The following is a 13,965-nucleotide window of genomic DNA, read 5'->3' as shown; positions in this document are numbered from 1 at the left end:
TCTTTTAACTTTAGAAATCAGATTTAAGCTTTTCTACTAACTATCTTTTATTTTCAGGAAGTTTAATATCCTCTTTAATTTATCCATTATCAAGCAAAAGAATGATATAATCATCACCAGAAATATCAATTAATTAGTATTCCAACTATTAAACATAAGGAATTTTAATAGGTTAGATTTTAGATTGAAAAATTTATTCATATTTTTATCCTGTAAAAATATCATTACCAGTAATTTAATAAATAGGATTAAACTTCCTCAACGCCTATATTTGTGTTATCCTGCAAGGCATACTACATAGAATTGCATAATCATTTATCTTTAATTTCTGTACTTCTATAAAAAAAAAAGGTGAAGAATTTGTCTCTCTTGATTCACTATTATTTTCAGATTACATTTTTAATAAATTATTTACAATTAAAAAACCAATCTTATTTTTCTTTTCTTAAAAATATTACACAGTCATCCTTCAAATCAAAAATTTAAAATTAACTTTTGTCTCAATAAAAGTGATTTCAGAATAAATAAATTCTTATATTAAAATAGATTGACTATTCAATTATGAAAATTAAAAAGTTTATCAAAGTCAATTTACATTTAATATTTTTGAATTGTAAATAATTATTAAAAATTTTTAATAATTTAATTAAATTAATTGCATTATTACCCAAAATTAATCTTTGACAAAAATCAATTTAAAGTAAAAATTGAATTTTATGATAACATTTTAAAAATTTTATATAATGTTTTTGTTTATAAAAACAAACATGACAATTTTCATAAAATATTTATTATTTGAAGTAATATATTAAATAATTTTTAATTCAAAAAATATTTAATTGTTTTAAACATTTATATGTATATATATAATTTGAAATTATTTTCCCTATTATCAGATCATTCATTTATTTAATAAATATTTCTTCAATATTTTATATTTAGTATCATATTTGTTCTAAACTTACTTTCCAACAATTCATCTCCATTTAGCTAGTTAAGACTAATTATTTTTAAAAGGTATTTTAAAATATTACAAATTTAATATTTTATTAAGATTTTAAATATCTTCAAAATTACCTTAAATTAAGATTTAAAGTGGAGAGAGTAAGACATTTAGCTATTTCGGAAGCTACTGCTTTCGCCCCATCTGGGCCTATATCGTTTGATCTAATTAAAATTTACACAAATACTTAAATAAATATATATTCTTTTATTTTTTGATTTTTTTAATTATTTATTTAAACTATAAATTGAGAAAATGTGTAAAAAATTACTATAGACCAAGGCTTAAAGTGGAGAGAGTAGGACATTTAGCTATTTCGGAAGCTACTGCTTTCGCCCCATCTGGGCCTATATCGTTTGATCTAATTAAAATTTACACAAATACTTAAATAAATATATATTCTTTTATTTTTTGATTTTTTTAATTATTTATTTAAACTATAAATTGAGAAAATGTGTAAAAAATTACTCAAGACCAAGGGTTAAAGTGGAGAGAGTAGGACATTTAGCTATTTCGGAAGCTACTGCTTTCGCCCCATCTGGGCCTATATTGTTTGATCTAATTAAAATTTACAAAAATACTTAAATAAATATATATTCTTTTATTTTTTGATTTTTTTAATTATTTATTTAAACTATAAATTGAGAAAATGTGTAAAAAATTACTAGAGGTAAAGGCTTAAAGTGGAGAGAGTAGGATATTTAGCTATTTCGGAAGCTACTGCTTTCGCCCCATCTGGGCCTATATTGTTATTACTAATTAAAATTTACAAAAATACTTAAATAAATATATATTCTTTTATTTTTTGATTTTTTTAATTATTTATTTAAACTATAAATTGAGAAAATGTGTAAAAAATTACTGAAGAGCAAGGGTTAAAGTGGAGAGAGTAGGACATTTAGCTATTTCGGAAGCTACTGCTTTCGCCCCATCTGGGCCTATATTGTTATTACTAATTAAAATTTACAAAAATTTATGATTCCGAGTTTTTAAATGAAAAAAAATTTTAATAATATTAGTGATAAAATATTATGATTAAAAATAAAATTACAAATACAGATTAGCTATCTTGCAATATTAAAAATGAGAGGTAATCTATTTTTAGGTAAAAAAAATATTAAATGATTAAAACTGCAATTTCTCGTCTAAAAGTTCCTTGCTCATTAAAAAAAAGCATATAAATTTAAGTTTTATTCTCTTATTTTTGGAAGTTTTTTTTCAAATGTGAATAACAATAATTCGAGAAATTACAGCAGATAAATATATTTACATTTTTCAAAGAAGTAATTTCTTTAGAATAAAACTAATATCCATATTTTTAATGCAGGTCAGCAATAATATAAGATAAATTCTTTCTTTTTTCTTGATTAAATGTAACAGTATTTAGAATTATGTCATAGATTTTTGTGTTTCTTTTTATCAATTCGTTTTTTACAAGATAACTTGGTTCAAATGGAATTTTAAAGCCATGTGGGTAGTCAAGATTTTTTTATTTAAGAGATGGTTCCAATGTTTCAAAATTGTCAATCACAGCTAAACAAACTCCTAGTGAAAATATTTCGCTCTATTGTATTTTAAATAAATCAAATATTTAATAAAATTATTTATTATTTATTTTACCTAGAATGTATATAGTAAGGTGTTAAATGTCTCAGGTGATATATATCCAAGAGTGCCACACTTTTTATTATACAATTAATTATTTTTTTTAATTAAAAATAATTTACTGCTCCTTTAATAGGTTTGTAGTCTTTAACAAAATTTCTATTAAGTTTAATCCAATGGTAATACATTTTTCTTGCTTAATCAAAGTCAGCTAATGACAAAAAAATTTATTTAGAAAAAAAAAGATAAATATATAACTATAGATTTAATTACTTAGCTTTATGATTGGAACTTAAGATTAACTATCTAGGTAAAGGATATTCTCAAGTTTAATATCTCTATGGACAATTTCATTGTAATGTAAGTAGTTAATAACATCAATTACTTAAATAGCTATTTGCATTTTCTCTTCATCATTGAGCTAAATCTTATCTTTCTTCAATCTGTTAAAATATTGCTTTAGGTTACCTTATAAAATCAAAATAAGTAATTTATTAACATTTTCCTATTTTTAATTTATTCAATACCTGAACATTTTTCAATTTCATATACAACAAAATCCTCTTTCTTGGTAACATCTAAGTAAAAGAAACCATAGAACTTGATTACAAGAGGCATTTAGCAATCTCTGATTATTCCGATTTCTCGAACTATTTCATGCTTGGATGAAACTCTCTAGATTTTTAAAGCTGAGTGTCTTTTTTATGATTTGTTGTAAACTCCAAGAATTAAACCTGTAGCCCCAACAGAAATGAACTCGAAATTAGAATCGTATTAAGTGTTTTTTGAGAGTAAATCGAGAATAATCTGATATTCAAAGATTTCAAAAGGCTTTTCTTTCAATTATTTGAATTCTTAAATTAACTTTTCAAATTTTTTATCCTAAAATACATTTTTTATTTATTTTAAAATTAATTAATAAACTATATTAATTAATTAAATTTAATAATTAATTACCTTATAGATTTAAGAAAGTTAAAGGAGTTCAATTTCTTAATTCTTTGATTTTTCTACTATACTCTTCTAAATTTAAGAGAGTTATTCTGCTTTTTTTTGAAGTTATTTCTTTAGAATAAAAAAAAATAAATTTATGAGTTATAAAAATAATAAAATTTACCCTATTTAATATAGAGAAAATCTCAACATCTAGGTATTGTTAATTCTAAACTATGAACTGAATGAGTAGTTCTACAGGAGGAATACGATTATTAGGATTAAATTCTATACATTGCTTTGCTATCTTGTAAATTTAAGAATATCTATTTATCTAGAAGCTTGAGAAAATATTTCCAGTCTAAATTTCAAGCTTTTGCTAATTTGTTGTTTTTGTGAAATCGAAGGTATCAATATTATCTAGCTCTAATAGCACTAAACCAAGAGAAAATATATCTGACTAAATTATTAAAACAGTTTTTTATTTTACTTATTTGTTTATGATGATATAAATCATTTTTGAAAGAAGATTTGCAATATTTTAAAAATAATAAAGCTTTTGATCAAAAAAACAAAAAGAAAATTAAGTAAATAAATAATTTACAGCTTTCTTGAATATTCCTTAATCTACTTCTGGTGCACTGTAAGATTGAGTTCCTTTCTATAATTAAACAAAAAATATAGAAAAATAAACCAAAAGAATTTTAAATACGAATTTGGAAAAGGAGATTCTAGATTTGTTATACTCTAGTGCAGATGCAAAAGCTAGGTCGCCTTTTATTTTTTATAAAAATTGAAGATATAGAATACCTTAAAAAGAAAGTTTTTTGAAGGAATTTAAAAATTTATTGAGACTATTATTAATTAAAGAGCATTTAAAAACATTATTTTTAAATTTAAAAAAATTTAAATGTATTTGTTTAGTTAAGAAGTTTTTATTAATTAAGATAAAAATTTTATTAAAAGTTTAAATTTGTGTTTTTAAATAAAATTATCAAAATTTTCATTAAAACAGTACTATAATCCATAGAAGAAACGAAGAATATTAATTTAAACCATAGTTAATTTAACCTTCAATAAAATTTCTTCAAACGATTATAAATAAATTCAATTTTAAATTGTAATTTATTTATTTTATTTCCATTAAATTTTAGATTAAATTTTTAAAAATGTTTATTCTATCAGTTTATTTGATCAATCATTTATAAAAATATAATCAAGCTATCTAAAATTGAAAAACAGCCTTTATTCATCAAAAAAATGAAAATTATTTATGGAATTTATTCAAGTATTAAAAAATGTTTATTTTATAGGTTAAATAAGTTAAATTAGAATAAAAAAAGTTAAATTTTTTGATATTTTTTATTTAGTTATTAGTTTTTATGATAGACTTATAGCCTTTTTTTATTGAATTTATGATTTTAAACAAAATTGTTTAAAATCTATATTTCTAAAACAAATTTAGATTAATTAGTAAGAAAATTCAATTAAATTCCTGTGATTTTTAAAATTTTTAAAGATTCATACTCTTGTAAATAGATCTTACTCATATATTAAAATCAAAATAAAAAGACTTTGAAACAAAGCAAAAAAAAAAATAAAATTACATAATTTAACCAATGGATAACCCTATGTATTGAATGATAGCAAGAAATTAGATGGTTTTATGTCTCTATGAACAACATCAAATCTATGCAAGTAAGCAATCGAATCTAGCATCTAGATCATCATAATTTCCTTAATTTAGTCATTTGGATAACTATTCTATTTCCTGCATTGAGTGAAAAAGGTGTCTAAATTTGCTATTTATAATAATAAATTTTAATTTTTATACAAAAAATATTCTTTTCTTCTATTAAAAGGAAATTTTATGGTGAAAAATAAAAATATATTATTTCGCTAACTGATTTGTATGCTTTTTTATTTTTAAAATTAATTGATAAAAAAAGCTTTAATTATTTAAATAAAAGATTGTTTATTTTAAGCATTTTATTTAATGAAATTAAAAATTCTACTTTATTTAACTAAGAAAAATTTTAAAAAAGAATATGCTTATCTTATTATAAGTTTTGTTTGTCAGTTGTTAAAATAAATATAAAACCTTTATTGTTTATAAAGATGGCAAAAAATTAGATGACTTATTTTGGTTTATAAAATTTTGTAATTTTAGTTCATTTATATATTCAAATGAATTTTGAATAACATTAAATGTTAGTTTTTTAATAATTTCATTAATAAATGAATGAAGAAATTCAGCTTAAGAATTAATTAAAAAAATCAATAGACTTTAAAAAATATGTGATTTTATTTATTTTACTGAATTTTGAATACAATAAATTTTACTTTATTAATAATTTCATTAATAAATGAATGATGAAATTCAGCTTAAGAATTAATTAAAATAATCAATAGACTTTAAAAAATATGCGATTCTATTGATTTTACTTAGCGAATAAATGCTAACATAAGAAAAGGTAAAACAATAAAAAGAATGTAATATTATAAATAGAAATTCATAATAAAAACTCAATTTTCTTAATAATTATGTTTGGATTTGCTATACAAATTTGAATTAAATTTTTATCTAAATAAATATTTAAGTAGTCTTTTGATTCTATATAAAACATTAACATTAATGTAATTATTTAAATAACTAATTTTTAAAAAGAGGAACCAAATTTACTAATTATTCTTATAAATTAATTTATTTGAGCTTATAATTTATCAGATTTAACTTTTGTTTTCTAAATGCAGGATATTTTAATACAATATTTCCTTTTAAATTTATTTTTCTTAAAATTAAAAAAAGTAAACAGAGAAAAATGAATAAAAATATTTAAAAATAATATAATTATTTAGAAGATGTATTTTATTATTTTAATTTTAAATAATTATAAATATTTAATTTATCAAATCAAAAGCTTTTGAATTCTGAGATATCTTCTCACAAGTATCTGAATATCTTTTAGAATAAAAATCTTTATAAATTCTTCTTTAAATATTTCAACAAGTTTTAATTTATTTTTACAATAAATTCAATATTAATATGATTATGTTTATTCATTATTTATTTTTGATAATTAAATTTTAATTATTTATTTTTTCAACTTTGAATTAACATATTAGCTTTTAAAGTATTCTTTTTTTCATATAGGTTTATTAATTTAAAGATTTTCTTAAAAATATAAAAAAAGGAATTATAAAATTGATTCAAATTCTGCTTAATACCTAAGTTCTTGTGTAGCAAATGTGCTAATCTATAAATTTTGGCAATCGATTTTGAGTATAATAGTTATTTTATTTATCTTTTTTTCTTTATGTATAAATTATTAAACATAAAAATTCTTATTTGATAAGTTTAATTAATTTAGCTAATTTTATATGATTTTCTATTCTTTGATTTCTTTATTTTTTTAAATTTTTAGCCTTTTTAACCTTTTTTAGCCTTTAATTTTAATTTAAAATAATTCTTTTTTTAAGACTTAAATTCAAATTCTATCCCATTTAAATTAAATTATTTTTCTAATGATTATAAAAGATATAATTATTTTGATGACAAAAATATATCATACTTTTTTAATGATTTATAAAATTGTAATAATCTTTCTAATTTTGCATTTAATCTTAGGTAAAAATCTTTTTTATAATTACTAATAATTTATTGTTTTTTTCAGCATGATAAATTTCAGAAATAAATATTATTTTATTAAAGAACTTGTTTGATTGCCTCTAATTATACATTTATTCTTTTAAATTTATACTTTCTTTTATAATTTTTACATAAATTATTTATTTTTGAACTTTACTTTTTAAATCCTACAGAATTAATAAATAATTTAAAAAAAACTAAATATTTTTCACAAAAATTGAATCGAGGAAATTCTATATCGGTTCTTGTTTGGCAAAGATTTCTAATTTCTCAATTTTGAAACTTAATATCTGGTAAAAATATTATTTTACTTTAATAATTATTCTTATTTTTATTTACCGTATTACCTCGATAATAAAAACGAACGAGAAACGAGGTATAGCTAAAATCCTCATTTTATATAAATTAATTCAAAATAAAAAATTTAAAAATATGGGTGCTAATATAGGAGTGAGTATCTACAATATATTTTTTTAGAATGGCACAAATTAAGTAAGAATATTTAAAAAAGAAAACCAATAATTTTTTTAATAATCAAAATTATTAATTTCTGATCATAATTAATTAATAAATAAATAAATAACAAAAGAAATTTAAATGGGAAATAAATAAAAAAAAAGGGAATAATAGAATACCTCTTTAAATATTCTATAAGATGTAACCATCATTTTTAATTTTATTTATTATTATAAAATCTTTTTTTTTTACAAACAGTTAATGAAATCTAACTTAAATAATCTAACTCATATTGACTTACAATTAAAGTAAGAAATATATAAATATTTATTTATTCATTCATTCATTCATTAATTCATTCATATTTAATCATAAATTTTTCAAAACAAGCAATATTTTTTTTCATAAAAATAAATATTTTAAAATTTTTTATTAAAAAATTAAGAATAAATAAAATTTAAAACATTTTATTCATTAATTAATTAATTTATAGATAAATTAAATTCTTTTGTTATTATTTATAAAATAAATAGAAATTGTACTCTTAGTAATGAACAAGTTGCTTAACTCAACAATTCTTTAGTTTAATGTTAAAAATTAAAATCTTTAGTATTAAATCTTAAGTAATCAATTAACTTTATTATCATAAATTACTTAATTAATTTTTGCTATGAATCTAACATGTAGTAAGGAAAATATTTCAAATGATTAGATAAATTAATTATTTACTAAATATCCCTGCTTAAAGGAATTTGTTGAAACTGGTAATGGTGTGAGGTAAATAAATATATTTTTTATTTTATTAAATCTTAATATATCCTACAAATTGTTTTATAAAGTATAACATTATCTTCTTACCCTAGTTATTTCTACCATTTATTAAAAGCTTAAAGTTTGAATCTTAAATAATTTTAAATAAAATATTAATTTATATATGTTAATTTAATAATTTAAATAAATTAAAATAGCTTTAAATTTATCTTATTTAAATAGCAATGATTAAATATACTCTCAAATTTTGTTTTTCCTAAATACTTATTACAAAGGAAATCACGATTGTCAATAACTTAGGTAAAATAGAACTAACTAACTATTGGTATAGAATTGATTTATTTTTAATTTGAAAGATTAAATAATATTGAAGCTTAAGGAAATATACTATTAGAAGAAACTATGAGCAATCTAATTAATCTTAACATTTTATAGCTAAATTTAGAGTATAATTTATTTATTTTTTAATATAATTCATCTTTATTTAAAACTCATTAAAATTTTTCATTATCTAAACTAAATTATATTCAAGAATATTTTATAATAAAAGCGGAAATTAATTAGGAGATGAAGATGCAGTTTGCATTAGCTAGGTATTACGTAACTGTAAATCACTTAATAACTTAAATCTGCAGCTTTGGTAATTTCATTTGAATTATATTAAGCATATTCAGTTAAATTTATTTATTTATTGCATTATTTAAAAGGCACATAATTATTTTTTAAATATCTTTTTTTGGAAAGGAAAAATAAAATAGGTGATAGAGGGATATCAAGTATTGCAGAAGGTATTAGTAATTGTGCTAAACTCACAACTTTAACTTTAAATGCAGTGTAAACTTTATTTATTGATTAACGTTTATAAATTAAAAAATTATTTTTCAATATAATTTTATATCTAATTGTAAATAAATAAAAACTTAAAAAAGTTCAAATTAATTTGGAAAAGAAGGTGCATTTTCTTTAAGTACGACATTAATTAATTGTAAAATGTTGACTCATCTAGATATGAACCTCTCGTAATTCATTTTAGTTTTTTTAAAGGATAAATTTAAATTAATTGTAGACAATTAAATAAATTTTTTAATCAATTTAATCCTTAAACATTTTTTAAATTGTCAATAATTTTTATTTATATATTCTTTTATGTTTTATTAGTAACAATTAAATTGGAGAAGAAGGAACATCAGCTATTTGTTAAGTACTAGGTAGCTGTTAATTACTAGAGAATTTAAAATTTGAGTTATGGTAATTTTTATTTTTCATTTTTTCAAAATTAAAAAGATTTTAATATTTTTTTAGTAATTTTAAAATGTTTTAAATTAATCAAGTAAAGGATTATAAATTTATTTATTAGTATATTATTTTTTATTATAAAAGTAATAATCAAATTGGGGATAGAGGAGCATATTGTTTTGGAACAGCATTAAGTAACTTACAGTTACTTTTTAATTTAAAATTGTGTCTTAGGTAATTTTAATTTTACAATTAATTTTGATGATCTAAAAAAAATTTATGAAATTTTTATTTTTGAGATTGTTTTAAAATAATTTATTTGTTAATAATTTGATTTTTTTTTTTTTAGTAAATGTCTTTTTTTATTATTTAAAAAAAGTTAAATTTTATACATTAAGTTTATTTATGGTTTTAATTATTTTCTAAAATAAATTTAAATATTTAATTAAACAATTTATTTTATTTAAAAAGTGGAAATTAAATTGGAGATTATGGAGCATAAAATATTGGATTAGGCTTAAGAAAATGCACTCAACTTACTAATTTAATATTTGATATAAGGTAAATTTTATTTATTATTTTTGATAAAATATGAAAAAGTTTTTTATTTTAACTTAATTAAAAATACTCTAATTTATAATATGTCTTAAATTTTTAATTAAACATGATTTGCATTTATAAAAGCTAAAATTAAATTGGGGGTGATGGAACTTCTACTATTGGAACAGTACTTACTAACTGCAAATTCCTAACTAATCTCAAATTTTACATTTAGTAAAATTATATTCTTTTATTTATTGATTACTAAAAAAAGTTTGAATTTATAATTTGATTTTAATTTCAAAACTTATTTAAATAGTTAATAAATTAATTTATTTTGTTTGAAAAGGGGCAATAAAATTGGTGATAAAGGAGCAATAAATATTGGATTAGGTTTGAGTAACTGCTCACAACTTACAAATTTAGAATTTATTATAAAGTAAATTTATTTCATATATAACTTTTTAAAAAAATTATGTCTAAGCATATTATTCAAACTGAATTAAAAAAACTTTAAATTTATAAAATATTTTTAATTTTCTATTAAACATTATTTGCATTAATACAAGCTAAAATTAAATTGGGGGTGAGGGAACTTCTACTATTGGAACAGCATTTGGTAACTGCAAATCCCTTATTAATCTCAAATTTTACATTTAGTAAAATAATATTATATTTATTTATTTATTTATTGATAACTAAAAAAGTTTGAATTTTTTAATATATTTTGATTAAAATTTCAAAACAAGTTTAAATAGTTAATAAATTTATTTATTTTGTTTAAAAAGGAACAATTTTATCTGTGATAAGGGAGCATAAAATATTGGATTAGGTTTGAGTAACTGCACTCAACTTACAAATTTAGAATTTGACATAAGGTAAATTTATTTATTTCAGTTATAACTTTTAATAAAAATTATGTTAAAGTATTTTATTAATGCTAAATTAAAAAACATAATTTGCTTTTATAAAAGCTACAATTAAATTGGGGATAATGGAGCTTCTACTATTGGTACAGCACTTGGTAACTGCAAATTCCTAACTTATCTCAAATTTTATATTTAGTAAAATTATAATTTTTTAATTTATTTATTTATTGATAACTAAAAAAAGTTTGAATTATTTAATATACTTTGATTTAAATTTCAAAACAAATTTAAATAGTTTATAAATTAATTTATTTTGTTTTAAAAGTGGCAATCATATTGGTGATAAAGGAGCATAAAATATTGGATTAGGTTTGAGTAACTGCACTCAACTTAAAAATTTAGAATTTGACATAAGGTAAATTTATTTTATTTATAACATTTAATAAAAATTATGTCAAAACATTTTATTCAAACTAAATTAAAAATTGAAAAAATGTCCTAAATTTTTAATTAAACATGATTTGCATTTATAAAAGCTAAAATAAAATTGGGGATGATGGAGCTTCTACTATTGGTACAGCACTTGGCAACTGCAAATTCCTAACTAATCTCAAATTTTACATTAAGTAAAATTATATTGTTTTTATTTATTCATTGATAACAAAAAAAAGTTTGAATTATTTAATATATTTTGATTTATATTTCAAAACAAATTTAAATAGTTAATAAATTGATTTATTTTGTTTAAAAAGGGGCAATAAAATCGGTATTAAAGGGGCATAAAATATTGGATTAGGTTTGAGTAACTGCACTCAACTTACAAATTTAGAATTTGATATAAGGTAAATTTATTTCATTAAAAACTTTTGATAAAAATTTTGTCAAATCATTTTATTCAAACTAAATTAAAAAACATTAAATTGAAAAAATGTCTTAAATTTTTAATAAACATTTTTTACTTTTAAAAAAGCATAAATTTTATTTATGATGATGGAGCTTCTACTATTGGTACAGCACTTGGTAAATGCAAATTCCTAACTTATCTCAAATTTTACATTTAGTAAAATTATAATTTTTTAATTTATTTATTTATTGATAACTAAAAAAAGTTTGAATTATTTATTATATTTTGATTTAAATTTCAAAACAAATTTAATTAGTTAATATATTGATTTATTTTGTTTGAAAAGGGGCAATTTTATCGGTGATAAAGGAGCATAAAATATTGGATTAGGTTTGAGTAAGTGCACTCAACTTGCAAATTTAGAATTTGACATAAGGTAAATTTATTTATTTCATTTATAACTTTTAACAAAAATGATGTCAAAGCATTTTATTCAAACTAAATTAAAAAAACAATAAATTGAAAAAATGTCTTAAATTTTTAATTAAACAAAATTTGATTTTATAACAGCTAAAATTTAATTGGGGATGATGGAACTTCTAATATTATTAAAGCACTTGGTAACTGCAAATTCTTAACTAATCTCAAATTTTACATCTAGTAAAATTATATTATATTATATTTATTTATTCATTGATAACTAAAAAAAGTTTGAATTATTTAATATACTTTGATTTAAATTTCAAATTGATTTATATTTTTATTTTGTTTAAAAAGGAGCAATTAAATCTGTAATAAAGGAGCATAAAATATTGGATTAGTTTTGAGTAAGTGCACTCTACTTGCAAATTTATAATTTAACATAAGGTAGATTTATTTGATTAAAAACATTTAATAAAAATTATGTTTTATTCAAGCTAAATTAAAAATACATTAAATTGAAAAAATGTCTTAAATTTTTAATTAAACATAATTTGATTTTATAAAAGCTACAATTTAATTGGGGATAATGGAACTTCTAATATAGTTAAAGCACTTAGTAAATGCAAATTCCTAACTAATCTCAAGTTTTACATTTAGTAAAATTATATTATATTAATTTATTTATTCATTTATAACTAAAAAAAGTTTGAATTAATTAATATATTTTGATTTAAATTTCAAAACAAATTTAAACAGTTAATAAATTGATTTATTTTGTTTAAATAGGGGCAATAAAATCGGTGATAAAGGAGCATAAAATATTGGATTAGGTTTGAGTAACTGCACTCAACTTACAAATTTAGAATTTGACATAAGGTAAATTTATTTCATTTATAACATTTAATAAAAATTATGTCTAAGCATTTTATTCAAACTAAATTAAAAATACATTAAATTGAAAAAATGTCTTAAATTTTTAATTAAACATGATTTGCATTTATAAAAGCTAAAATTAAATTGGGGATGATGGAGCTTCTACTATTGGTACAGCACTTGGTAACTGGAAATTCCTAACTAATCTCAAATTTTTCATGAAGTAAAATAATATTGCATTTATTTATTGATAACAAAAAAAAGTTTGAATTATTTTATATATTTTGATTTATATTTCAAAAAAAATTTAAATAGTTAATAAATTGATTTATTTTGTTTAAAAAGGGGCAATAATATAAGTGATAAAGGAGCATAAAATATTGGATTAGGTTTGAGTAACTGCACTCAACTAACAAATTTAGAATTTGGGATAAAGTAAATTTACATCACTTTTAACTTTTTAAAAAAATGAGTTAAAGTTTTTAAGATGTTATTAAAAATTTTTATTTTTATTTTATAAGTAATAATGAGAAGCTTCTAAAATCCAGAGAAATTGTCAACTGTAAAAATATAAAGCTATTGAAGCTATTTATAAGGTAACTACTTTTTTTTTTGTTTATAATTTTAAGTAAAATTTTTTTAATTATCTAAAAAATAAATTTATATTTATTAAAAGTGAGTTACCTGAATAAAGAATAATAGAAATCAAAAGATTAGCTTAAAAAGTAAAAAGATTAGTAATATTAAAAATATATTGAATTTA

General features: G+C 19.1%; 2 protein-coding genes across 2 annotated transcripts; one reads left to right on the top strand and one right to left on the bottom strand. All coding sequences in view use genetic code 6, as the record gives it.

The window, feature by feature from the left end:
• Window positions 1-857: 857 nt before the first annotated feature.
• Window positions 858-5,272, bottom strand: TTHERM_01319530 (kinase domain protein; the record flags this gene model as incomplete). The annotated part of the gene is made up of 15 exons (XM_001024755.2): window positions 858-1,000; window positions 1,078-1,167; window positions 1,472-1,561; window positions 1,669-1,758; window positions 1,866-1,941; window positions 2,255-2,567; window positions 2,624-2,683; window positions 2,731-2,819; window positions 2,882-3,076; window positions 3,136-3,490; window positions 3,566-3,673; window positions 3,726-4,001; window positions 4,146-4,202; window positions 4,254-4,315; window positions 5,149-5,272. The coding sequence occupies 15 exons, from the start codon at window positions 5,270-5,272 to the stop codon at window positions 925-927; spliced, it is 2,061 nt and encodes a 686-aa protein (XP_001024755.2). The 3' UTR covers window positions 858-924.
• A 2,924-nt stretch (window positions 5,273-8,196) lies between these two features.
• TTHERM_01319520 (translation initiation factor eIF-5A family protein, putative) lies at window positions 8,197-13,960 on the top strand (the record flags this gene model as incomplete). Its single annotated transcript, XM_001024754.2, has 27 exons — window positions 8,197-8,423; window positions 8,640-8,717; window positions 8,774-8,863; window positions 8,968-9,057; window positions 9,162-9,251; window positions 9,347-9,436; window positions 9,576-9,665; window positions 9,798-9,887; window positions 10,125-10,214; window positions 10,338-10,427; window positions 10,543-10,632; window positions 10,763-10,852; window positions 10,982-11,071; window positions 11,168-11,257; window positions 11,388-11,477; window positions 11,599-11,688; window positions 11,815-11,904; window positions 12,033-12,122; window positions 12,253-12,342; window positions 12,477-12,566; window positions 12,684-12,773; window positions 12,896-12,985; window positions 13,116-13,205; window positions 13,336-13,425; window positions 13,548-13,637; window positions 13,724-13,798; window positions 13,879-13,960. 27 exons carry the CDS (start codon window positions 8,197-8,199, stop codon window positions 13,958-13,960), a joined length of 2,532 nt encoding a protein of 843 aa, XP_001024754.2.
• Window positions 13,961-13,965: the final 5 nt, after the last annotated feature.

The sequence above is a fragment of the Tetrahymena thermophila genome (genome assembly GCF_000189635.1).
Source record: "Tetrahymena thermophila SB210 genomic scaffold scf_8254375, whole genome shotgun sequence".
In the NCBI taxonomy this organism is placed as follows: domain Eukaryota; phylum Ciliophora; class Oligohymenophorea; order Hymenostomatida; family Tetrahymenidae; genus Tetrahymena; species Tetrahymena thermophila.
This window is presented reverse-complemented; position numbering and strand designations above follow the sequence as displayed.